This window comes from Macaca thibetana, chromosome X (assembly GCF_024542745.1).
Source record: "Macaca thibetana thibetana isolate TM-01 chromosome X, ASM2454274v1, whole genome shotgun sequence".
NCBI lineage: Eukaryota > Metazoa > Chordata > Mammalia > Primates > Cercopithecidae > Macaca > Macaca thibetana.
Window position 1 is genome coordinate 114,079,702 of NC_065598.1, and position 27,603 is coordinate 114,107,304.

The 27,603-nt window shown below is 46.4% G+C and overlaps 2 protein-coding genes across 4 annotated transcripts in view; both read left to right on the top strand.

Moving 5' to 3' along the window:
• Positions 1–27,603, top strand: part of NDUFA1 (NADH:ubiquinone oxidoreductase subunit A1) — a 970,503-nt gene that overhangs the window by 20,023 nt on the left and 922,877 nt on the right. The gene's annotated exons all lie outside the window — the stretch shown is intronic.
• The window catches only part of LONRF3 (LON peptidase N-terminal domain and ring finger 3), a 50,351-nt gene continuing 44,480 nt past the window's right edge, over positions 21,733–27,603 (top strand). The window contains exons 1-2 of one of the 3 annotated variants that reach the window (XM_050776097.1): positions 21,733–22,716; positions 25,451–25,569. In XM_050776097.1, coding sequence (XP_050632054.1) covers positions 21,900–22,716; positions 25,451–25,569 — 936 coding nt within the window. In that variant the 5' untranslated portion in view covers positions 21,733–21,899. Of the gene's footprint in view, positions 22,717–25,450; positions 25,570–27,603 lie in introns of those variants that run through there. The other 2 variants (XM_050776096.1, XM_050776098.1) reach the window with 2 other exon arrangements.

Here is a 27,603-nt window from a genome sequence, read left to right on the forward strand (position 1 = left end):
CCTGCCTCAGCCTCCCAAGTAGCTGGGATTACAGGTGCCCGCCACCACACTTGGCTAATTTTTTAAAATATATATTTTTAGTAGAGACAGGGTTTCACCATGTTGGCCAGGCTGTTCTTGAACTCCTGACCTCAGGTGCTCCACCTGCCTTGGCCTCCCAAAGTGCTGGGATTACAGGCATGAGCCACCGCGCCCGGCCGGTTACTATATCAATTCTTAAGAAGAGATCTGTAGTGGAGCCCTAGATGTGTTTTCTTCTGAAAGAGAAACAGAATATGGCAATGGTAATTGGGGCCATGTACTATATTTGGCATTTGTTCCAGGTCTACTTAGTTAAACTGAATTTTCTGCTTAAAGTTTGGAATTACTATTTTGGAAATGGGGAAGATGCCACTGTAAGTTGTACAGAACTAGTACACAGCTGTCATCTTTATTTCCCCTCAACGGCTATTAACAGTTTATCCTAAAGTGATGGATTTTATTCTGCTACATGGATCATGTGTAGTGCAATCATAAAGCGTATTAATATTGTGAGGAAACTGCATTCTGAGTATGTACACGATTAACACCGTTTCTGGACATGAACAATGATGCCTAGTGTTTCCAACCTCACCGAGAACTTCCTAAAGTTTCAGAAAATGAAATTTTCACCAACTACAACTACTATAATTTCTGTTGTCCTTCTAATATCAAGATTAAAAAAAAAAATCCAAGCATGCACTTTCAGTCATGATTGCTACTTTAGGGCTGCCTGGGTCCTTTTCGTGTTGAAATGCCCCACCTAGACCGGGCGCGGTGGCTCACGCCTGTAATCCCAACACTCTGGGAGGCTGAGGCGGGCAGATCACGAGGTCAGGAGATCGAGACCATCCTGGCTAACATGGTGAAACCCTGCCTCTACTAAAAATACAAAAAAATTTAGCTGGGCGTGGTGGCGGACGCCTGTAGCTACTTGGGACCTTCCAGAACCTGACAATCCCTAGGAGGGGGATAGACAGACACACACACACACACACAACAGTACACACACATATATATATGTAAATAACAGTAATGTAAGACAGACTGTGAGATATAGTATTGCATAATATGGGAGAAGGCATTGATGCTAACTAGAGAGTACCTAGGAAGCCTTAACTAAAAGTAGAAACAAGGCTACCAACCCTCAAATCCCTGGACCCTTCCCCTTCTCTGAACAACTATCTTCAACAGATTCAGAGATTAGGTCCACTGAACTTTAATTTTTTCTCTTTTTTCTTTATTAGGAAATATTTCAGACCTGCAAATGGTCTATAAAAACCATCATAAATACCCATGTGCTCACTTAAGCAAGAAAATGTTACAGACATAGTTGAAGTACCCACACAACTACAACTACAATTCTTTTACTAACATCCTCTGCTCTTATTTAAATTTTTTTTTTTTAATGGAGTCTCACTCTGTCACCCAGGCTGGAGTGCAGTGGCACCATCTTGGCTCACTGCAACCTCCACCTCCCAGGTTCAAGCAATTCTCCTGCCTCAGCCTCCCAAGTAGCTGGGATTACTGCTTGCCACCACACCCAGCTAATTTTTGTATTTTTAGTAGAGACGAGGTTTCACCATGTTGGCCAGGCTGTCTCGAACTCCTGATCTGAAGTGACCCACCTCTCTCGGCCTCCCAAAGTGCTGGGATTGCAGGTGTGAGCCGCCATGCCCCACCATCCTCTGCTTTTACTAGCAGCTCTGAAAGATGACCCTCAGTGAACCCTGTCTTCTGGTATTCGTGCCCTTGTATCATCCTCTCCCCCTGACTGTGGGCTGGACTTAGTGACTTGCTTCTAATGAACAGAATATGACAAAAGTTGTGGGATGTCAGTTCTGTAATTAGGTTACAAAAGACTGACTTCCATCCTGCTAGCACTGTCCCTCGCTCATTCTGATGAAGCCTGCTGCCATGTTGTGAGATGCTCTACGCTCTTGATTCCTCCACATGGCAAGGAATCAAGGGAAGCCTCTAGCCAACACCTTGTGAAGAGCCGAGTCCTTCGTCCAACAGCCCACAAAGAGCCAAATCCTGACAACAACCATGTGAGTGAGCTTGGAAGCAGATCCTCCTGGTGAAGTCTTCAGGTAAGACTGAACCCCCGGCTGACACCTTGATTGCAGCCTTGGAAGAAACCCTGAAGCAAAAGACTCAGAGAAGCCATGTCTGGATTATGTTTTGAGCTCCTGAATTTTGGGGTAATTTGTTAATTTGTTATGCAGTATGAACTAATATACCTTCCAAGAGGTAACCACTGTCCTAAATGTGCTGTTTATCATTCTCACACATCTCTCTCTTTCTCTCTCTCTCTCTCTATATATATATATGTATGTATGTATGATCATTCCCATGCATGTGTATATATATAAATTGATTAAATGTTTTTATTCCAGTCTGCCATGGAATAAGCATATATAAGTTGTATTAAGTGTTTTAAAAATCCATATAAGTGCCATTACAATATTTGTATCCCTCTGGAACTAGGTTTTCCCTTATTTATTTTTCTACTGCCACCACTCAATCTTTGCTCTTCCAAGAGGTCTTTCTCTCACAGCCCCTGTGACTTCTAGTCTCCTTCCCCAGCCCAGCCTTTGGTGTTCTATTCAGTTTACGTGCAACAGTCTCAAGCCATTGAATTAAGCCTGGTCCTACCTTAAACGAAGCTCAGCTTCTTCCCATATTGCTCTCTAAACCAAAATCTGGGCCTAGGCTCTTTAATATTACATGGGCTTCTAGGCTTATCTAGATCATCACTTTGGTTTTCTTTGATAATACTGCTTTCAATAGCAGTGTGCATGTTAAAGTTTAATGTGTGCAGGAATTACTTGTGGATCTTGTTAAAGTGCAATTGTGATTCACTAGGTCCGCAGAGGCCCTGAGACTCTGCATTTCCAAAACACTTTCAGGTGTTGCTGATGCCAGGTCCGCAGAGGCCCTGAGACGCTGTAGTTCCAAAACACTTTCAGGTGTTGCTGATGCTGTTGATACATGGACCACATATTTAGTAGCAAGGTTCTAGAAGCTAGACATCCATCTCTGTCTTTACAGAAATTGTTTTAACTTGACATTTTAATTTATATAGTGCAGCAATAAAGGAACTTAACATAAGCTTACCCAATGATTGAATGTGATAGCTTTCAAAGAAGGGAAGGTAGGCCGAAACAAAAACAAATAATGTAAGGAAACATTTTACTCAGTGTTATTTACCTAAAGCAAGTGAAAAGAAGAGAATAATTAGAGTGAAAATTAACAGACTAGATAATAGAAAAACAATAGAGAAAAATCAATGAAACTAAAAGCTGCTGCTTTGAAAAAAATTAACAAAATTGTCAAACCTTTAGCTACATTGACCAAGAAGAAAAGAGAGAAGACTCAAATTACTGTTACCAAAACACCCGAGGTTCGGTCTAGATCCTGCTGCTCCTGGCACAGAAAGCCACTCACTGAGACAATGAATATAACCAAGGAAGAAGGCTTTAATAAGGTGGGGGTGGGGGGGTGCTGCAGTTGAGGAGTTGGGAGATCAGTCTCAATTCCATCTTCCTGGCTGACTAATATTAGGGGTTTATTTAGTGGGGAAGAAATGTAACTGTGTGGGAAATCAGGAACTAGGGAGGGGTAAGGAAGCAATCATGAGGAATGAGTGGTTTGGCACCTCATTGTCTGGATGTGGTGATCTGTTGAGTTTCAGCTGTTTGATACTTTTTGAGAGGCCTGAGGGTCTTTTCCTGAGGAAGGAACGCAAATGAAACAAACGAAAGTTTCAAGCTTTAAGGACAAAAGGATCAATTTCTATGTTTATCTACAAAAACTGTCTCTGGGACTATTGGGTTGATTTCATTGATAGAATTACAAATTAAAGAGGGAACATTACTACTGACTTTACAGAAATAAAATAGATTATAAAGAAATACTATTAACAACTGGACATCAATAATTAGATAAAATGAACAAATTCCTAGAAAGATGGAAACTACTGAAACTGACTCAAAAAGAAAAAACGAATATCAATAGACCTATCACAAGTGAAGAGATTGAATTAGTAATTTTAAAAAACTAACCACAAAGAAAACTCTAGGCCCAGATAGTTCACCACTGAGTTCTAACAAACATTTAAAGAAGAGTTAATTTAGCTGGGCGCAATGGCTCATGCCTGTAATCCCAGCACTTTGGGAAGCCAAGGCAGGCGAATCATGAGGTCAGGAGTTCAAGACCAGCCAGGCCAACATGGTGAAACCCCATCGCTACTAAAAATACAAAAAATTGGCCGGGTGTAGTGGCTCACGCCAGTAATCCCAGCACTCTGGGAGGCCGAGGTGGGCAGATCATGAGGTCAGGAGATCGAGACCATCCTGGGTAACACAGTGAAACCCCATCTTTACTAAAAATATATATATATATAAAAACTTAGCTGGGCGTAGTGGCAGGCGCCTATAGTCCCAGCTACTCAGGAGGCTGAGGCCAGAGAATGGCGTGAGCCCGGGAGGTGGAGCTTGCAGTGAGCCGAGATGGCACCACTGCACTCCAGTCTGGGCGACAGAGTGAGACTCTGTCTCAGAGACAATAAAAAATTAGCTGGACATGGTGGCAGGCGCCTGTAAGCCTGTAATCCCACCTACTCAGGAGGCTGAAGCAGGAGAATTGCTTGAACCCGGGAGGCAGAGGTTGCAGTGAGCCGAGACCCTGCCACTGCACTCCAGCCGGGGAGTCAGTACGAGACTCCCTCTCAAAAAAAAAAAAAAAAAAAAAAAGGGTTAATTTAACACCAGTTCATCATCACAAAGTATCCCAAAATAGATGATGATGGAACCCTTCCCAACTCATTCTATGAGACCAATATTACCCTGATACCAAAATCAGATAAAGATATCACAGGAAAAGAAAACTAAAGATCAATAACTTTTATGAACATGGATGCAAAAATCCAAAAAAAAAAAAAATACTAGAAAACTGAAACCAACAACACAAAGAAAACAATGCAGTATAAAAAGTGGGATTTGGCTGGGCACGATGGCTCACGCCTGTAATCCCAGCACTTTGGGTGGCTGAGGCGGGCAGATCACTTGAGGTCAGGAGTTCAAGACCAGCCTGTCCAACATGGTGAAATGTACTAAAAATACAAAATGTACTATAAATACAAAAATTAGCTGGTCGTGTTGACGCACACCTGTAGTCCCAGCTACTTGGGAGGCTGCGGCAGGAGAATTGCTTGAACCTGGGAGGCAGAGGTTGCAGTAAGCTGAGATCACATCACTGCCCTCCAGTCTAGGTGGCAGAGTGAGACTCCGTCTCAAAAAAAAAAAAAAAAAAAAAAAGAAGAAGAAAGAAAGAAAGAAGAAAAGTGGGATTTATCCCAGGAACATAAAGTTGGTTTAACATCTGAAAATCAATATACCACAGCAATTGAATAAAAACTAAAATTCGCATGATCACCTCAGTAGATGCAGAAAAAGCATTTGACAGGCTGGGCGCAGTGGCTCACACGTGTAATCCCAGCACTTTGGGAGGCCAAGGCCGGTGGATCACTTGAGGTCAGGAGTTTCAGACCAGCCTGACAAACACAGTGAAACCCTGTCGCTACTAAAAAATACAAAAATTAGCCAGTCGTGGTGGTGGGCCCCTGTAATCCCAGCTACTCAGGAGGCTGAAGCAGGAGAATTGCTCAAACCCGGGAGGCGGAGGCTGCAGTGAGCCGAGATCGCACCACTGCAGCACTCCAGCCTGGGTGACAGAGTGAGACTCCATCAAAAAAAAAAAAAAAAAAAAAAAAAAAAAAAAAAGCATTTGACAAAATCCAATACCCAATACCCTTTCATGATAAAAATATTCAACAAACTAGCAACAGAAGGGAACTCCCTCAACTTGATAAAGGGCAACTAGGAAAAATCACAGCTGACACTATACTTAATGATGAAAGAGTGAATGACTTACTCTTAAGATTAGGAACAAAACAAGGATGTCAGCATCTCAATATTGTATTGGGAGTTCTATCCAGGGCAATTAGGCAAGAAAAAGAAATACGAGCCATCTGAACTGGAAAAGAAAAAAGTAAAAGTATCTCTGTTTGCAGATAACACGATCTTGTATGTAGAAAATCCTAGGGAATCCACACAAAGGTCAATCAAGGTTGCAGGAAATAAGATCAATATATAAAAATCAATTGTTTATCTATATACTTGCAATAAACAGTCAAAAATGAGATTAAGGAAAACAATCCCATTTACAATATCAAAAAGAATAAAATATTTAGGAATAAATTTAAGAAAAAGAATACAAAAATTATACTCTGAAAACTACAAGGCAATGTTGAAAGAAATTAAAGAAGGTATAAATAAATGAAAACACATTCTATGTTCATGGGTCAGGAGACTTAATATTGTTAAAATGGTAATACTTCCCAAAGTAATCTACAGATTCAATGCAGTCTTTATAAGATCCCAGCTAGCTTTTCTTTAGAAATTGGCAAGCTGGCTGGGTGCAGTGGCTCACACCTGTAATCCCAGAACTTTGGGAGGCCGAGGCAGGTGGATCACAAGGTCAAGAGATTGAGACCATCCTGTCCAACACAGTGAAACCCTGTCTCTACTAAAAATACACAAATTAGCTGTGCGTGGCGGCACGTGCCTGTAATCCCAGCTACTCGGGAGGCTGAGGCAGGAGAATCGCTTGAACCTGGGAGGCGGAGGTTGCAGTGAGCCAAGGTTGTGCCACTGCACTCCAGCCTGGCTACAAAGCGAGACTCCGTCAAAAAAAAAAAAAAAGAAAGAAAGAAAAGAAAGCAAGAAAGAAAGAAGAAAGAAAGCAAGAAAGAGAGAGAGAGAAAAAAAGAAAGAAAAGAAAGAAAAAGAAAGAAAGAAAGAAGAAAGAAAGAAAGAAAGAAAGAAAGAAAGAAAGAAAGAAAGAAAGAGAAAGAAAGAAAAGAAAAGAAAAGAAAGAATTTGGCAAGCTGATTCCAAAATTCATATGAAATTGCAAGTGACCCAGAATACTTAAAACAATCTTGAAAAAGAAGAACAAAGTAAGAGGACTCGCACTTCCTGACTTCAAATTTTACAACAAATGGTAATCAAGACAGTGCAGTAGTGGTATAAGGATAGACATATACACCAATGGCATAGAATTGAGAGTCTAGAAATAAAACCATGTGTCTATGGTCAACTGATTTTGACAAGAGTGCCAAGACCATTCAATGAGGAAAGAATAGTGTTTTCAACAAATAGTGCTGGAACAACTGTATAGCCACACAGAAAAGAATGACGTTGGATCATGCCCCACACTATATATAAAAATGAACTCAAATGGATCAAAAACCTAAATATGGCCAGGCACGGTGGCTTACACCTGTAATCCCAACACTTTGAGTGGCCAAGAAGGGTGAATCACCGGAGGTCAAGAGTTTGAGACCCACCTGGCCAACATGGTGAAACCCCATCTCTACTAAAATTACAAAAATTAGCCGAGTATGGTGGCAGGCGCCTGTAATTCCAGCTACCCAGGAGGTTGAGGCAGGAGAATCGCTTGAATCTGGGAGGTGGAGGTTGCAGTGAGCCGAGACGGTGCCATTGCACTCTAGCCTGGGCAACAAAAAGTGAAACTCCGTAAAAAAACAAAACAAACAAACAAAAAAACCCATAAGATTAAACGTTCATGACCTCAGCTTTGGCAAGGAATTGCTATTTATGATACCAAAAGGACAAGCAACAAAATAAAAAAATAGATAAATTTGAGCTCATCAAAATGTAAAACAAGGACACCATCATGAAAGTGAAAAGTCAACCCACAGAATGGGGGAAATATTTTCAGTTCATTAATATTATAAGGGAGTGGTATCTAGACTATATAAAAACCCAATAATAAAAAGACAAACCAATTAAAAATGGGCAAGGGATCTGAATAGACATTTCTTTGGGGAAGATGTACAAATGGACAATAAACACATGAAAAGTTGCTCAACATCATCAGGGAGATGCAAGGCAAAATTACAATGAGACACCACTTCATACCCATGAGGATGACTATAATTAAAAAGTCAGATAACAAGTATGGGCAAGGGTGTGGAGAAATTGGAATCGTCCTACATCGTTGACAGGAAGGTTAATTGATGCAGCCACTTTGGGAGACAGTCTGGCAGTTCGTGAAAAGTTTAAACAGAAAGTTCTCATATGACCCAGCAATTCCCCTTCTAGGTATACACCCAAGAGTAAGGAAAATATACGTCCACACAAAAACTTATACAGAAATTGTACAGGAATGTTTATAGCAGCATCCTTCATAATAACCAAAAGGTGAAAACAACACAAATGTCCATCAACTGATGAATCAATAGACACAATGTGGTATCTCCGTACAGTGGTATATTATTTGGCCATAAAAAGGAATAAAGTACTTGCTGATACATGCTACGACATGGATAAACCTTGAAAACTGGGAGTAAAAGAACCCAGTTACAAAAACCACATATTGTATGATTCTATTAATTTGAAAGTCCAGAATAGGGAAATCTATACAGACAGAAAGTAGATTGTTGCTTAGGGCTGAAGGGAATAGGGAATAGAACAGGGATAGCCAAAGGGCATGGGATTTCCTTTTGAGGTGATGAAAATGTTCCAAAATTGGTAATGGTTGCAGTATCTGTGAACATACTAAAACCACTGAATTCTACATTTTAAGTGGGTGAATTGTATGGTATGCGACTTATAGTACAATAAAGCTGTTAAAAAATAACCTGGGGCATTCATAGGGCTCACCTTGTTTGTTTCCCATCTTCCTGGGATCACCATCCTTCATCACCTACTATTAATATCTAGTGCCTTGAAAACTTACTTCATGTCGTCTGTCTTTATTTGATTCTATTTGGTTGTTTCATTCAGGAGGGTAAATGCAAACCCTGTTGCTCCATCTTAGCCAGAAGTGGAAGTCTCCCTATTTCTTAATTGAAGAAACTGAGGCAGCTAACTGGCTTGCCAAAGTTCACATCAGTCAGGACTATAACCAAAGATTTCCTGATTTCTAATCTGCAGTTGAGACAGAATTGTTTCATGTCTAACGTCCGGCACAACTTGATAGCAGAAGGTTGATTAATCAGGCATAGAAAAAGGAAATATGTGTGACTTGACAATCCCTGAAAGGTTCAGATCAGTTATCTGCCTTCCCCTCAATCAAGCAAGTATTTGCCACATACCTATGCAGAATGTCTTTTGGGAGACACTACCGGGGATAGAGAAGTCAGTGCTACCATATCTGGCAACAGGGGGATCACCATCTATTTGGGAGAAAAAGCTACACATGAAACATCTCTATGACTCAAATGACTCAACCATGTTTACCTATAATATGATGACTTACTCAACTGTGCAGTCAAGAGAGTCAGGAAGGGTCACAGTGTGTGGCCTTTTCTCAAGAAAGGCTTCCCAGAGGAGGAGGGACTTGGGCTTCAAAAGATAGGCAGCCCCTGACTGGGTAGGGCAGTAGAGGCAGGACATTGTCTCCACAGGACTTATGTCAAAATGTACATGAAGCCTCAGAGGGTTCTTGGCTGAAAAACAACAACAACAACAACAAAAACACAACACTTGAGCCTTGTGGTAGGGAGGAAGGAAGGGGATGTTGTCCTGTCTAGAGGAAAGACCTACAGGACAGATATAGAAGATTTAATGGAAGTTCTATGGTGAGGAGGATGACGAATAAGGTGTCTTTATGCCTACTGCAAAATCAAATCCTCCTAGGTAGACAGTTTTCATAGAAAGCAAAAAGTGTCTTCCCAGGTCATGAAGAGCAGGGCTGTCCACTCAAAGCTGCAAGACAAACACTCTAGACTCTACTCATTCAATCATGCAGTGAGCATGTATTGAACATCTACCATGCACCTGAAGTTGTGTTAGGGGCTGGGGACTCACAGTTGCCTAAGACTTGTGGCTTGCCCCAGTTTAGTCTAGATGAGAAGACAGACATTTGGATGATGATGACAATTTTCCTTAGGGAAAGGTGCTCTGTTTCCCCACCCTACTCCCTCTGTCAGTCAACAGAAGTGGCCAAGTCCTTTCCATTTGCAGACCCAATATCAGGGTCAGGGTGGAACAGAGGGAGAGACTTAAAGGCACAACAACCCGCAGAGGTTTCCGCTTAATGTTGGGATGGTAGGGAACACCCCTGGAAGACCAGCCCAAAGATCTCCTTTACAGCCTGGCTCAAAACTCATCGCCTCCAGGCAGCCTACTTTTCTATATCTGTCCCCCACCACCCTCACCAGAGGCCATCCTGAATGACAGTGATATGTGTGGACATGGTTTAGCTCCTCTAAGAAGGCCCTTTGGGGGGAACGCCTACGCCTGCCTCAAGTTTGTAACACCCACAGAGCCTGCCACAGGGCTCTGCACCAGATCGGTGTTTGGTAAATGTTTGCTGAATGACTCAAAAGGCTTTGGAATCACTATCACCATGAATGGTGTTTCTCTTCTACCTGCCTAGGGCTTGACTGCCTACAAAGGGCCTTGCTATCCCCTCTTCCTTTTTCTTGGGATCGTTTCCCTGGCCTCGCGTGAGGTTTCTGCTCTTCCGGCCTAGTGTGATTCTGCTGTGAGGCTGGGGACAACGAGGGATCTCACCCCTCAGGGGAGACCCTGCCCCTGCCCCCCACATACAGGGAGTGACTTGGTCCCTTGCTGGCCTCCTAGTCTACTGTGTCACAGCCGGAGCAGGCTGCGGGTGCTCTCCAAAGACAAACACCAGTGCAGGAGTGCCATCTCCCTCCAGGCCAGGTAAGGCCCACAGTCCTCAAGCCCAGCACTTCCTGCTGCTCCTGGAAGCCACGGGAGGGGTAGGGGACAGTCTGGAATGCTGGTCTCTCTTGGGATTTGACCTTCACTCCCACATTCCATGGGGGTCACTGCACAGGCTCTGTGACCTTGAGCTCAGCCCCTGGGATTGGAGTTACATGTCAGGGCTCCATCCTTCCTGTTGAGCAGGAACTGCAGCCCCACTGGGCCCTGATTCTGGGCAAGTCTGCACCACCACAGGCTCCTTTTCACTTACAGACTCAGCTACCTTGTGGGATTCGAAGAAAGATTATTATCATTAATATCCTCTGTGTGTGCAGGGCCTTGTCATTCACAGAGACACTTCATCATCTTATTGATGTCTCAGGATGGGCATATCAGTTGGGTTTTTCATAAACTATAATTTGAACTCCTTCCTCAGTCATTTTTTCTCTTCTTACTGGTTTTCTAACTCAGTGAGTGGCCCTCCCCCTCCAAAAGTATATCAGCAGTACAAGTATCTCAGAAAAAACAAACATACCCATATATCTTGGTTGACACTTTGAGTCTGATAACACCATGCTCAGCAATTACAGGGCAGGGACACACTCCCTGGTGAGCAAACAGTAGCGTTCAGGGAAAATCGCTATCAAGTATAAGTGTATTATGAGGTCAGAGACCCAATTTACCAAATAGATTGATGAGAGAGTTGCTAGTCACAGTTTGAAAGGGCAGTTATTTTAAAAGACATTCATAAAGCTATTGAATTTGAGTGAATAAGCACTTGTTTATTCCCCGGGGTTTTCTGATATAAGTTTATAAAAAGAAAGTGACTAGTTACATCCCACAGTTAATTAGTGGTCTGGACTAGGACGCAAGCCCATTTTTCTTTCCTGAGCCTTGGCCTGTTTATATGAGCCTCCCTGGAATGGAAGGGTTTGCTGCCCATTAAACACTAAAAGTAGAATAGAAGATAAAAGAGTGACTTGAAGCTCAAGTGTTCCAAAACATAGTACATTGGTGACCAGTTCAACATTTAGATAAAGTACTATACCTCTGAAATGAATATTTCCTGCATAGAAGTCAATGGGGAAATGGGACTTGAATTCCGTGAAGTGGCTTTACATACAAAGACCTAGCACCCCGTCTAATGGCATCTTCTGATGAAGCGAACAAAAGATGTCAAGGTGGAAAGCCAGAGTCCTAATTGAATTCTTTAAGCTGTAAGACCTCGTACAAATCACTTAGCCTTCCTCAACTTCCATTGATGCTAATATCTAAGTTACTACCAAAGAGAATCAATTGAGGTCATCCAGTCAGTCTCCACATCTGCTCTTATCCCTAAATGCCTCTTCTCTCCATCCTCTGTTCTCTCCTTAACTGAGTCCTCTTCATTTTGCTCTCTACACTGTAGCCAAAGAGATCCTTTGAAAAGGCAAACCCAGTTACGTAGCTCATCTGCTCAAAACCCTTCAATAGGTCTCTGTTATTATAATAAAAATCCCAGTTCCTTACCCTGGTCTACAAGGCCTTTCATGATCTGGCACCTGCTGGTTTCTCTGGACTCATCCCACACTACTACTCCCTCTTAAATTCTAAGCTCTAGCGGTAATTAACAGCTGTTCCTGAGTGAGCCAGCTTCTCTCACCTCCAGCCTTTGCACTAGCTTCTTGTTGTTCCCAGAACACTCAGTGCCTTGCAGCTCCCACTCCCCCTTTTCTTCTTCTAACGCTGTAATATTCTGTATCTATATTACCCACCTGGGAAACCCTCCCCCAGTCTGAACTGCTCTTCCTCTGTGTCTCCCCCGTCACACCCCCGCAGCACCCTATGCTTCTGTCTTCTTAACACTCATCAGCCTGATTAAACGGCCTTTTTTGCCTTGTTGATTTCTCCTACTCACTTCTGCAGCACTGTGTCTTACTCATCATTATGCCCCCAGTGGAGCTCGTTGAATGAATGATGCATGTTTAAATGCTTTGTATACTGCAACTTGCTACACAAGTGTTAAGTATTATGTAACGTTATTGTGTTCAGATTGCTTGCTTAGTTATTGTTGGCATACTCATCCATTTGATAATAAAGAATATAGTATTTCAAGTACATTATTCTGGCTCCTTCTTAAGCCCAATAGTAACAAAGGTTACTACTTATTGAGCACTTAACCTGGTCTAGGCTCTGCGGTAAGATTTTACATGTACAATCTCATTTACTTATCATTATAGCAATCTTATAAGCAAGGTTCTATTATAAGCATCATCCCTATTTTTCAGATGAAAACATAGCTTGCCCAATGTTACACAGCCAGATTTTGAATCCAGATTTCTCAAGTTCAAGATCCATGCCCTGCCAAAGTCTTCAGATAAGGGAACTATCAACAGAGTGAAAAGGCAACCCACAGAATGGGAGATAATATTTGCAAACCACATAGCCAGTAACGGATCAATATCCAGAATATATAGAGAACTCCTAAAACTCAGCAGCAATTGATTTCTTTTTTTCGAGACGGAGTCTCACTCTGTTGCCCAGGTTGGAGTGCAGTGACGCGATCTTGGCTCACTGCAAGCTCTGCCTCCCGGGTTCACGCCATTCTCCTGCCTCAGCCTCCAGAGTAGCTGGGACTACAGGTGCCCACCACCACACCCAGCTAATTTTTTGTATTTTTAGTAGAGACAGGGTTTCACCGTGTTAGCCAGGATGGTCTTGATCTCCTGACTTTGTGATCCGCCCACCTTGGCCTCCCAAAGCGCTGGGATTACAGGCATGAGCCACCGCATCCGGCCAGCAATTGTTTTCTTAAAAAAACAAACTGATTAAAAAAATGGGAAAAGGCTTGAATAGACCTTTCTCCAAAGAAGATATGAAAATGGCCAAAAAGCACATGAAAATATGTTTAACATCACTAATCATTAGGGAGATGTAAATCAAAACCACGATGAGATACTACTCACACTCATTATGATGGCTACTATAAACAAAACAAAACAAAACAAAAAACAAAATAACAAGAGTTGGCCAGCATATGGAGAAATTGGAACCCTTACGTAAGCATTGCTGGTGGGAATGCAGAATGGTGCATACTGTAGAAAGCAGTATGCTGGTTCCTCAAAAAATAAAAAAAATAAAAAAAATAGAAGGACAGTGTGAACCAGCAATTCCACTGTTGGGTATGTACCCAAAAGAATTAAAATCAAGGTCTCAAAGACATATTTGTATAGTCATGTTCATAGCAGCAGTATTCACAATAGCCAGAAGGCAGAAGTAACCTGTGTCCATCAACAGATGAATTAATAAACAAAATGTGAGATTTACATGCAATGGAATATTACTCAGCCTTAAAAAGGAAGGAAATTCTTGCCGCCGGGTGACGCGGCTCATGCCTGTAATCCCAGCACTTTGGGAGGCCAAGGCAGGCAGACTGCCTGAGCTCAGGAGTTCGAGACCAGTCTGGGCAACATGGTGAAACTCCGTCTCTACTAAAAAATACAAAACATTAGCCAGGCATGGCAGCATGCGCCTGTAATCCCAGCTACTCCGGAGGCTAAGGCAGGAGAATGGCTTAAACCCGGGAAGCAGAAGTTGCAGTGAACTGAGACTGCACCATTGCACTCCAGACTGGGTGATACAGTGAGACTGCATCTCCAAGAAAAAATAAAAGGAAATTCTCATATGCTACAACATGGATGAACCTTGAGGACATTATGCTAAGTGAAATAAGCCAGTTGGAAAAAGACACATATTGTATGAATCTACTTCTTTGAACTGCTTAGAGTAGTCCAATTGATACAGACAGAAAGTAGAATGGTGGCTTACTAGGGGATTGGGGGAAAACGGAATGGGGAATTAATATTGAACGGGTATAGAATTTTGGTTTTACAAGATGAAAAAAGTTCTGGAGATGAATGATGACGATGGTTGCACAACAATGTGAATGTATTTAATGCCACTGACCATGCACTTAAAAGTGGTTAAAATGATAAATTTTATGTTATGTATATTTTACTACAATTTAATAAAAAGATCTAAGCCCTGATTCTAACCATTTCCCAATCCTGCCAAAGCCTTCAGATAATTTGCTCCTGATGAATGTTTGCTGCTTTCCCTCCAGATAACCTGCCTTTTATTTCTTTTTCCTCCCATGACCAGACTGCTCTGTCTGGTCCTCTAGAGCCTCCACATTAGTGAGTGTCTCTGAAGAGGGCAGGGCCCAGGCTCAAGCCTCCTGCCCACTCTCCTCTTGGGAAGAAAATGCTTACTCTGAGAGCAGCCAGCACAAATTTTACTCATAACAATTAACAGATGGCTGTGCATCCCTTCTGTTCCCAGGAATCACATTTCACATCGGGACTAACTGCACTGTGCATTTTCCATCACTGGTAGCTAATTCCAACAGTGACGTTGGGCATTGTTATTCATCGGTGAAGAACAGACATAAAGAGAGATGGGAAGTGGCTTGGGCTGAGTCACACAGCAAAGTTAGAACTCCAACCTCCTGGCGACTAACTTTGCCCTGGGCTCTGTCCCACACATCTGGCAGCTCAAGACTTGCTCCTTTCTGTACTCTGGGTGACAGACTCCCTGGCTTACCAAGTGGGTCTAACTTGTCTTGCAGAGAAATTAAGCAAAATCTTCCTTGGGATAGTATCTTGCCATCTTTCTGTTTTTAGTGGTTGACAGGCCAGCATCTCCACTACTTGCTGAATGACCTTGTGCGCATCATTGATAGTCTCTGGACTCTCAGTTTACCCTTCAGTAAGATGTAGGGAAGAATTATTAATGCCACCACCAGAGGAACTGAGGATGAAGTAGGGAGGGAAGAATTGGGGTAAACTCCTCCAATGTATTCTGCATCATCCTTTACATGGGTGAACATCAAATTTAACTGAGCATCACAATCACATGGATAGCCTTTAAGAATACAAATTCCTGGCTGGGTGTGGTAGCTCACGCCTGTAATCCCAGCACTTTGGGAGGCTGAGGCGTGTGGATCACCTGAGGTCAGGAGTTTGAGACTAGCCTGGCCAACATGGCAAAACCTCGTCTCTACTAAAAATACAAAAATTAGCCGGGTGTGGTGGTGCATGCCTGTAATCCCATCTACTCAGGAGGCTGAGGCAGGAGAATCGCTTGAACCTGAGAGGCAGAGGTTGCAGTGAGCTGAGATCCTGTCACTGCACTTGACCAGTCCGGCTTACTTGGAATTCTCTTTTTCCTGGGCCACCTATCCCCCAATATAAAGGAAGTCCCCTGGTATTGAGCCTCAGGGTGGTCTTTCACTTCTCTATTTAAATCCTCTCCAACCTAGCTTAAAGGCACCTTTTCCATGAGACTGCATTGCAGTCTGTCCCCTTTGAGGGCTTCCGTGGACACACTGTTCCCTTAATTTTGGCACTTCTTACAGACCGCCTGTTAGTTTTTAAATCTTTGTCTCTTGTTTCCTCAGTTAGCTACTAGAGGATAAGGACTGTGTCATATCCTATTATTGCCCTACAAATGGCAGCTCCATTAGCACATAATATATGTTCAATAAATATTTGTTGAACCGATGAAAATCTTGTAGGTGGGAAATCTGAAATAATTTCTTACAATAAGTAAGAAGAAGGAGATGCGGGAGTTCGAAACCAGCCTGACCAACATGGAGAAACCTCGTCTCTACTAAAAAAACACAAAATTAGCTGGGCGCAGTGGTGCATGCCTGTAATCCCAGCTACTCGGGAGTCTGAGGCAGGAGAATCACTTGAATCCAGGAAGTGGAGGTTGCAGTGAGCCAAGATCGCACCATTGCACTCCAGCATGAGCAAAAGAGTGAAACTGTGTCTTAAAAAAAAAAAAAAAAAAGAAGGAGATGTTCTGTGCTCTTTAGCTTTCAGATCACATGGAAAAAATTCTATAAACAAAGAGACATGAACCCTAACTTCCAATTTGGCCGTATCAAATTCATTATGACCTGTGGCAAGTCACTTGCCTTCTCTAGTGTTCAGTTGCCTCATTTGTGAAACCAGAGCTGACATGTAAGCTAACTTTCCTTCCTTCCTTCCTTCCTTCCTTCCTTCCTTCCTTCCTTCCTTCCTTCCTTCCTTCTTCCTTCCTTCCTTCTTTCCTTTCTTCCTTCTTTCCTTCCTTTTCTTTCCTTTTTTTTTTTTTTTTTTGACAGAGTCTTGCTCTGTTGCCCAGGCTGGAGTGCAATGGTGCAATCTTGGCTCACTGTAACCTCCACTTCCTGGGTTCAAGCAATTCTGCCTCAGACTCCTCAGTAGCTGGGATTACAGGCACGCGCCACCACGCCCAGCTATTTTTTTATAAAAAAAATTCTTAGTAGAGATGGGGGTTCACCATGTTGATCAGGCTGGTCCTGAACTCCTGGCCTCAACTGATCCACCCACCTCAGCCTCCCAAAGTTCTGAAATTACAGGCGTGAGCCACCATGCCCAGTTAAACTTTCTTTCAGTTGTGGATTTTGGCTACTCTGTATAGCAAGGGGAGGTCTTGCTTTCCATATTGATACCATTAATGTTCATGGTTCCTTTTTTTCCCCCATAAGGACTGCAGATTTATGGGTCACCCCAGTTTATAAAATGAGACTATCAAATACAGAACAAATGCATGCTTTGGCCAAGCTTCCAGGCATAGAGTGTGTGCATGTGTATGTGTGCACGGGGTTGCTTACACCTTACCACAGGTCTCTGGCTTTGAATGGACTCTTTCCTCCCAGAGTTGCTCAGCAGTCCTTTCCAAGTACAAGACTGTCAACCATTTGTTATTTGTGTGCCCAGTCTCTGCTTTGTGAATGACCACAGTGCATGGCATTCCAACTGTTTCCTCTTGTCCCTCTGCACACTCCTAGGGCCAGAATGTTCACTGGCATGTTCAGTAAGATCTGTTCAAGCACTGTCCTGCTTATGTCACTGGAGGAGATATACTAGTCCTTGCCCTCTGAAGCTTCTAGCCTACATGGGAAGCCAGTACGAGGATGTGTGTATGTGGGGAAAGATGCACTATCATATGTGAGGGAGAGCCTGGGAGTTATGTGCTGCTTTTCTTTTTCACCCAGGCTGGAGTGCAGTGGTGTGATCTTGGCTCACTGCAACCTGGGTTCAAATGCTTCTCCTGCCTCAACCTGGGTTCACTGCTTCCTGGGTTCAAATGATTCTCCTGCCTCAGCCTCCCAAGTAGCTAGGATTACAGGCGTGTACCATGATGCCCTGCTAATTTTTTTTTTTTTTTTTTTTTTTTGTATTTTTAGTAGAGACGGGGTTTTGCCGTGATCCACCTGCCTCAGCCTCCCAACATGCTGGGATTACAGGCATGAGGCTCCACACCCGGCTGCTGCTTTGATGTGTCTCCAGTATCTAGAACAGTCCTTGGTATGTGGAAGATGCCCAACAAATACATGAAAACGTGTAAAAATTGCTATGGTTTTCAAACTTGATATTGTAAGGGACAGTTTTTCTTCAATGAAATCATACCTGGAGGCTCACTTTTGTGAAACAGATGGATACAATACTGCCCTGCTTGAAGGGAGCTAGGATCAAAGCCTGCCTGCTTGTCTCCTCTGAGCCCCAGAGAGATTCTTAAGAGCCCAGTTGGGAAACTACTAGTTGAAAATGAGGGGCAGCTCAATCCTTGCTCTCTCTTCTTGGTTAACCTCAGCCACAAGGTGAGCCTAGCAAAATAAATGGAGGTTTAGAGAATCTGACACTCCAAAGGGAATATGTGCACCTGAAAAAGATGGTGTTAATCTCCCCCTTCCCCTCATTCCAGGGAGTCTCCAATTAGTAAGAGCAGAGGGAAGGAAGTTCTAAGTAGGAGATTTCTGAATTGGTTCACAAATGTATATCAATATAATGGTAATACTTGTTTAACTTAAAGAAAGAAAGAAAACCACTGTGATAATGTTTTTCAGCATTCAATAGAAACCCACTTGGTGTTGTCCTACGGGCAGTCTTGATTACAATGTAAAATTCCCTATGGAGTCTGGTCAGTGAGTAGCTGGTACTGCCATTTACACCAGAGTACCTTGCATTATCCAGAACGCTATTAACATTCCTGACCAAGCTCACGGTCAACCTTGTGCACCGGCAGCCAAGAGGGCCTGCCTAGAGAGAGCTTCTCTTCTCCATGCCTGCAAGACTGTGACTCTCTACCTGACCTGGCCCTCTCCTAGCCTCCCTACCATAACAGGGCAAGGGAGGGGAATCAACCCAGGGGATATTCCCTTGTCAAGGTCTTCCGCGGAGCAAAGCACATCCCAGATTTGCATCTAGGAAACAATTTTGGGTAACAGACATATGTATATTTTTTAGATATGTCAAAGGGGTAAAGCTCTTTAATTAAGATGGTTTCATCATTATCTATCTCATGAATCTCTACCTTCCCCATCGAGTGTCCTTCTTCACAGGTGCCTGAAGGGGCAGGCAGATAATTAGTGCTGGGGATCTCATTTGATAGTAGGGGAAACTGAGAAGTGAAAAGAGCTCCCCTCAATTAGAGAGCAAGTCACCAGGAACCCCAACTTCTCCCCTACTGTGTGGCACGGCCACCTCCTCCGCCTCTTAGCCAGTCCTCCAACTTCTACATCTTAAAAATGTAGCTCAGGGGCTGGGCGTGGTGGCTCACACCTGTAATCCTAGCACTTTGGGAGGCCGAGGTGGGCGGATCACCTGAGGTCGGGACCTGAGTTCAAGACAAGCCTGACCAACATGGAGAAACCCCGTCTCTACTAAAAATACAAAAACATTAGCTAGGTGTGGTGGCGCATGCCTGTAATCCCAGCTACTTGGAACGCTGAGGCAGGGGAGTCCCTTGAACCCAGGAGGCGAAGGTTGCGGTGAGCTGAGATCGTGCCATTGTATTCCAGCCTGGGCAACAATAATGAAACTCCGTCTAAAAAAAAAAAAAATCTAGCTCAGGTCTGACCCAACTAAATGGACAGCCTTCCATTGACTTCCTATCCCCTCAACCCCCGTTAAAGCCACCATCTACAGCATTTGGACTAGTCATTTGTACTTAAGTAACTGAGTACTAGTCATTTGTACTTAAGTAACACGAAATTTGGTCTTAGGATCAAAGCCACTCAAGGTTAGAGCTGGAGGGAACCTTGGAGATTAAGAGAAACTAAGGTTTGGAGAACCCACCTAAGGTTTCATAGCAAATATGTGACAGATCCAAGGCTTCAAGCCAATTTTTCCAATGTGTTCCTCATACTTTCCTGGCTACAACTAGTTTCTCTATTTCTTCTTCTTCCTCTCCCTCTCCCTCTCCCTCTCCCTCCTTCTTCTCCTTCTCCTTCTCCTTCTTCTTCTTCTGTGTGTGTGTCTTTTTCCCCCTATATGATGCTTCCTTTCTGCCCTGTGACCCTCTCCCCCTGTCCTGTCTTATTAGAGAGAGGCTCTACAGCTAGCTGCATAGTACCTATTCTCTGGGACCTTGGTGTTGATCTAAGGCTGGTTTAACTACCTAAAGAGAAGCAGAGCCCTGAGGGGGCCTGCCATAACCCAGCTCTGAAACATGACTTAATCCCAAGTAAGATAAGCTCTGACATTTGTTCAGAAGGAAAAATGATGGATTCCAAAGTTTGGCTTCTCCAAGGTCATCCAGCTAAGAGATGGCTGCAGCAGGAGGCAACAATAGGTCTTCAGGCCCCTGGGGCGGCACCCTGGCACTGCCCAAGAGCCTGCAGGCTCTGAAGGCCAACTGAGCCAGCGGCAAGCCTAGTCGCTGCCTCCCTGCTTGGAGCAGTGCGACCATACCGTTTTCTGTTGGCTCATTTGTGAGCTTAGTTCCCATCCTAAATGTGGGGATTCAAGGGAGGCAAAGAGTGTGCAGTTGGCCACCCTGCTCGCCTTCAGGAAGTGTGTGGGACACCGTCGAGGTCCCCTAGCCATTGTAAACCAGGCACTGAGGCTCGTGCCCAGTTGTACCCCTCCCGCGCAGCGCTCAGGAGCGACAAACCTGGAGGCTATTCAGTCAGTCACTGGGCTGTGCCAGGATTCGCGGACTTTCTCCTGAGCAGCGCTCTCAGTTAACGTCTTCCGCCTGCCACTCTCGCACGCCCCCAGAGTACCCACCGACCCCAGCAGGCCGGGTACTCCCGGCCGCGCGCATCCGGCCAGTGGCTCCAGGGGCGGGCCTGGTATGTCTCCAGCTGGGCGCCCGCCGCCCGCCCCAGCGCTAGTTCTGGCGTTGAGGGGAGAGAGGTAAGGAGGGGAGTTGGCGGGGCATCTCCCTCCCAGGGCTGAGCTGGCAAGTGCATCTTCTCTGCGAGTTCCTCACTGTCCAGCGAGCGCTGCCCAACTTCTGCGCCGGTGGGACCCGCTGCTCTGAGTCGCTCTTGGCACGGAAGACCAAGCACCCTCAGAAACCGCATTTACCACGTTTGTGAGGCTCCTGAGAGAAGGCAAGAAACCCAGGCGGGGCTCCCAGGGCTCTCGGGCTGGAGCTGGGTTGTGTGTGTGTGTTGGGGAGGGGGCGGGAGGGCTTCATGGATACCCCTCCCAACCTGCTTCCTTTCCCTGACAGCAGCCATCTCCCCCAAAGGGAAAGCCTTAGGCGTCCCGGAAGACCCCGCGGACTGTGCACCTCGAGGTACCAGCCTCTCCTAGGAGGAGTAGGGGGCCGCTGGTCAGCGGCTGGCAGAGGGGACCTGTTTGCTGGCCCGTTTGGACGTGGGATGGGGTGGGGTTTGGAGACTGAGAAGCCCAAGAGAAGACACTGAGTTTCTCCCCACCCCCCAACTCCACTTCCGATAAAGAACCAGGTGGCGAGGAGGAATAAGGCGACGTGTAAACACAAACAACCTCAAAAAGAAGCCAAGAAAAGCGAAGCCCAAAGAAGCAAGAGCAACACTGTTACAAAACTGTCTGGTTTTGTAACAATTTCCCCGCCGCCGGCCAATGAGCAGCGTGGCGGCAGGTCACGTGGTACCGTTTTATATAACACTTTGCTGAGACAAGACAGTTATTAGGCGGCGCGGGGCGCCCGGCATGGAGCTCCCGGAGGCGCGGCAGGGTCCGGAGCTCGGTGGCACGGCGGCGGTGGCTGCCCCGATTTCCTCCAGCTGCCACTCTTTGCTTCGTGTCCCCAGTCCCTAGACGCCTCTTCCCCTCCCGTGTCCCTCTTCCTATGGAGTCCTTACGGACCGAACAGATGCTGAGCTTGCCCGCCGAGGTCAGCAGCAACAACTTGGAGCCGGCGGAGCGAGGGGCATCAGCGGCCCAAGTAGACATGGGCCCCCACCGAGAGGCGGCTGCAGAGAGCCCGGCACCTCTACCGACGCGGGAGCCAGAGCAAGAGCAGTCTCCGGGAACCTCAACGCCGGAGAGCAAAGTCCTGCTCACGCAGGCAGACGCCTTGGCGTCCCGGGGGAGAATCCGGGAAGCCCTCGAGGTGTATAGACAGCTCTCCGAGCGGCAGCAGCTGGTGGCTGAGCAGCTGGAGCAGCTGGTGCGCTGCCTGGCGGAGAAAGTCCCGCAAGGCGAGGCGCTGGCGCCAGCGCCCCCGGGCGAGGGTAACACTGCAGGCGGCGCCGTGGTGGCGGAAGAGGCTGGGGCCGCCGCAGCCGCGGCGGCCACCGAGGTGTGGGACGGCTTTAAGTGCCGGAAATGTCATGGGTTTCTATCAGACCCCGTGTCCTTGTCGTGTGGCCACACCTTTTGTAAACTGTGCCTGGAACGTGGGCGGGCCGCCGACCGGCGTTGTGCGCTGTGCGGGGTCAAGCTCTCTGCGTTGATGGTGGCCACTGGGCGGGCGCGTGGATCCCGGCGGGCTGGGCAGCAGCCGCCGCCGCCGCTGCGAGTCAACGTGGTGCTCAGCGGCCTCCTCGGCAAGTTGTTCCCAGGCCCGGCGCGGGCGTCGCAACTCCGGCACGAGGGCAACCGGCTGTACCGCGAGCGCCAGGTGGAGGCGGCGCTGCTCAAGTACAACGAGGCAGTTAAGTTGGGTGAGTTCAACGCGCTGCCGGGCCGGGGCTGGGGCTCGGTGGCTACACGAGGGAGCGGGAGAACAAATCCCCTAGCGAGATGGGATTTGGACCAGGGCAGAAAAGGGGGCGGGGGACCTATGGACTGTGGCCGGGGTGGGGGAGGGGTGGTTCTGGGACTGGGTCTCTGAGTTTGTCCTGTTTTCACTGCTTTAGCTGTCTTTCACTGTGTTTGTGTTGATCTCCGTTGCTTTTTGTCTTTTCCTGCTACTTCTGTTAGCTTTTGTGTTCCTGTTTCTCAGTCCCCATTCTTTGCTTTTGGTTCTTTTTCTCCGTCTCTTTGCATCTTTGTCACTGTTTCTTGCTCGGTGTCACTGTCTCTGTTTTTCTGACTCTCCTTCTCCCGCTGCACTCCTGGCCTCCTCTTACACCTGCTCGCACCTTCCCAGCGAGGAGAGGAACTTCGCGCGCTCCTCGCACTCGCGCCTGGTCCTCCGGGCTGTAGCCAGCCCGAGATGTCCGGTCGGCGCCTGCGTCCACAGCTCGCGCCACCGGGTGTTGCCCCTTCCGGGGCCGCGGCTCCCTGTGGGGTGGGTCCGGCGTGGAATTAGGTCAGGAGAGCACTGGTTGCATAAGGGCCGCGAGCGGCCCGGGTCGGGCGCCCCTCCCCCGCGCGAGCGGGCGGGATTGTGTAACCGCTGAGGTAACTGAAGTGGGCCACCACGCTCGCTTCGGAAACCATCCCACGAGCGTGTGCGGGGGGAGGGGGAGCGCTTGCGCCCCGCTGCCCTGTGACTCATTGTCACCGCTTCCTATCACACGATCCTCGGCTGAAATAGATGTCCCCCCTCCCCGCCCGCCCCGCCAACCCGTAGCCTGTGCCCTCGCCTTGAACCCCTTTAACCTGGCCAGCCCGGCGGGAGGCCGGGCCCGGCAACTGCTTGGGGATCCCCGGGGACCGTGGGCTGGCTACGAATGGGTCACGCCTCTGTCCCGCTTTCCAGTGCCACCTGGGAGGGTTGGGTGGGCTTTGCAGCTTCAAGGGCAACGTGGGCAGTCCCACATATCCAGCTAGACTAGGGCACCCGAATTTCACCAGGGAGACGCTGTCTCCGAGCCACCGTGCCTGGACCCAGGAAGTGGCAGCTGAGCCGCCAGCCGGTGTTGCCCAGCTCGGGCAGTCTGCCAGGAGCTCGGTCGCGGGGCGCGGTGTCTGGCGAAGCATGCCGGGGAGGAGGCAGCAGGGCTGGGCAGGCAGGGCCCTGGGATCCGAGGGTGTCCTGGACCTGACTCTGGAGTGGAGGAGGGGTGTGGGCCGGAGTCTCCACGTGTTGAATCTCCACTCAAGCTTGCAACAGGTAATGGGGAGAGGAGGAGGAGGAATGAGGACTGACAGGGCAAAGCTGGCAGCTAGAGAAGTGGACCCCTCTAGCTCCTGTCTGTGCACAAGCAAGGCGGACTGTGAGCTGCCACCAGGCTGGAGTGTGCTGCAGAAGAGAAAAAACAGAAAAGACTGTAAACAATTTGCTAATGTCTTAAGAGCAAGTAATGGGCACCCAAGCAAGCCCTCAGCACACCCCTGGGGAAAAAACCATCAAAGCCTGTTGCCACAGAGGAAGCTAGAGCCCAGATCTTGGGGAAGAGCAGGGCAATATGAATGAGGCAGGTGGAGGCCACTTAACTCCAGATCTCTAAGGCAGGTTTCATACCTCTTAGCCACCCCCCAAGGGCCAGGAAAGCCCCTTCCTGCCCTCACCCTCCTATTGCCACCACATTCCCCTGGAGGTTCTTCCTTGCATCTTTGTTAATCCCCTTAGAGAAGTCAGGGTGAAAATGTCAAGGCCAGCTTTACCCTTCTAAGAGGAAAGGAGGCTCTCTGTTCTGGAAGATGGCCATTGTGTCTGCATTATTCCAAGTACTGTACACACCTTCAGTAAAAGGAACCTACCTGCTCCCCACATCCCAGCTTCAAAGCTTCAAAGTCTGACCAGTTATCAGTGACTGCCCAGCTAGCTGTGTGACCTTGAGAAGATGCCTTCCTTTCTCTGGGCTTGATTTTCCCCATCTGAAGAATGGGTTGATTGAGCCAGATAATCTCTAATAGCCTGTCCAGCTCTGACATCTAGTAATTCGGAGTTTTTGGTGAGAGCCAGCCTCACCTTATTCCCAGAAACCTTGTCCAAGTTCATTTACATTTGACCATGTGAAATGAGAGGATGGGACCATGTAAATGTATTTCCATTTTCTTCAGGGAATCTTCATATGTGCTGGGCTTTGTAGACTAAGATGTTGTTAATGTCATCAGTCATTGCCACCTGGAAAACTAACTTGGATTTGTCTTCTTGGTGGTTCAGATAGGGGTCACATCTGCCCACCTCTCTCTCCTTCCTACCTGGCCTGTTTTCTTGTTGGTAATACTGTACTCATAAACCAGGCTGCCAGGCCCTAGCTGTGTGTAGCCACATCTCATCTATGTCAAAGTGTCTAATGCATCACTGACACCACGGGGCCTCTAATGAACTGCTTGTGAGCGGGGGCAAAAATGACTTTGCAGCTGGGGAACCTCAGGCCCAGACTGGCTGGGGGTGTAGAAAGCAGGACAATATTAGGACTAGAAATAGAGCCTAACCCTTTTGATCTCCAGTAGAAAAGTCCTAGAAAACTTGTCATTTCTCAAGATCCATACTCATACAGGATTTAACACCTGCTTGCACTGGGGGCTGTTAATAAGGGTTTTTCTTTCTTATTTTCGCAGCTCCGAATGACCACTTGCTTTATAGCAATCGGTCTCAGATTTATTTCACCTTGGAGTCTCATGAGAACGCACTGCATGATGCAGAAATAGCATGTAAGCTCCGCCCAATGGGTTTTAAGGTGAGTGTGGGATGGGAGAGGTGGGAAGGGGTTGTACTGTAGACAGGAATTGGCAGGAAGGGCTGCCTCCCTGGAGCGTAGGGGCTCTAGAGCTCAAGCAGAACAGGAAGAAGGCTTTGCAAAAGAGCCAGGGTAAAGATCCCTGGGCAAAGGGTGACTCAGGTCTGCAAAGGAACTGGATTCTTCCCCAATTCAGTCTTCAACTGATGACCTTCAGAACAGCCTGGGCACAGTGACTCTCTAGAATATGCACTTGGGAGCCAGACTGCCTGGGTTTGTGTCCCAACTGCTACTTTTATGACCTTCGTGGCCTTGGACAAATGACTTAACTTCCCAGTAGTTTATCATCATCTCATCTGTAAAATGGGGGATATTCAAAGCAGCTACTAAATAGGGCTGTTGTGAGGATTACATAAGCTAATAATGTAAGGTGCTTAGAACAGTGTCTGGCATGTAGCACTATATAAACGTTTTCTTTCTTTCTTTCTTTCTTTCTTTCTTTCTTTCTTTCTTTCTTTCTTTCTTTCTTTCTTTCTTTCTTTCTCTTTCTTTCTCTCTTTCTCTCTTTCTCTCTCTCTTTTTCTCTTTCTCTCTTTCTCTCTTCTCTTTCTCTCTCTCTCTGTTTTCTTTTTTTTTGAGATGGAGTCTCCCTCTCATGACCAGGCTGGAGCGCAATGGCACGATCTCGGCTCACTGCAACCTCCGCCTCCCAGGTTCACGCCATTCTCCTACCTCAGCCTCCCGAGTAGCTGGGACTACAGGTGCCCGCCACCGTGCCTGGCTAATTTTTTTGTATTTTTTTAGTAGAGACAGGTTTTCACCATGTTAGCCAGGATGGTCTCGATCTCCTGACTGTGTGATCTGCCCGCCTCGGCTTCCCAAAGTGCTGGGATTACAGGTGTGAGCCACTGCGCTGGCTTTTTTTTTTTTTTATTGAGACGGAGTCTTACTCTGCCTCCCACACTGGAGTGCAGTGGCGTGATCTCGGCTCACTGCAACCTCCATCTCCCAGGTTCAAGTGAGTCTCCCACCTCAGCCTCCCGAGTAGCTGGGATCATAGGCGTGTGCCACCATGCCCGGCTAATTTTTGTATTTTTAGTAGAGACGGGGTTTTGCCATGTTGGCTGGTCTCAAACTCCTGGCCTCAAGCAATCCACCTGCCTCAGTCTCCCAAAGTGCTGGGATTACAGGCGTGAGCCACCGTGTCCGGCCTACATAAATGTTTTCTATCGCCATCATTATCATCATTTTCCAGGGACATTAGAAAGAGGAAGGTGAGAGTGGTGTTGCTGGCCTGGTGCTCCTGAACCTCTACTGATAGCCAGGCTCCTTGGCAGCTTAACCAGTTTTCTCTGAAGGGATCCTCACACTCACACAATGGTTGTGCCATTTCAAGTCCTTAATATAGTCAGTCAGCCTGCCAGTGTCCCCAAGGATTTAGGTCAGATGGGGGGTGAGAAGAAAAACAGCCTGGACACCTCTCAGGATGCCAGGATGCAAAGTGTCACTTTCCGTATCTTTGCCTGGCTTCAGGACTGGCCCTCAGCCATATGTCAGTACTTTGTTTAGAAGATTAGATTTGAGCCTGTGCTCTACCACTTGGAAACCATGGGGAGGTGACTTCACTCTCTGAACCCCAAGTATCCTTGTTTGCAAAATGAAGCTATTGGTATCTGCCCTGACTGCCTCGCAATGATGCAGTGAGGGTCAAAAGTGAACGTGGCCAAGAGGACATTCTGCAAGCTATAAAGATTGCTGGGTGTAATGCTCTCTCTCTACACAACCCAAGGATGCCTTCCTCAGAAAACCAATGTATCCAAGTTCAAGTCCATGATCCCTTATCTGAATCTTATAAGATCAGAAGTGTTCAGAATCCAGAATGTTTTATATTTTGCAAGGACCATATATTAGGTCTCAGTGAGCTCTGGATAGCTTCCTGTAATCAAACACACTATCCAGCAGATTCTGTGAAAATTCACACTCAGTGGGCTAAATATTTTTAAACACTTTATATCAGTTTAGGTCAGGTTTTGC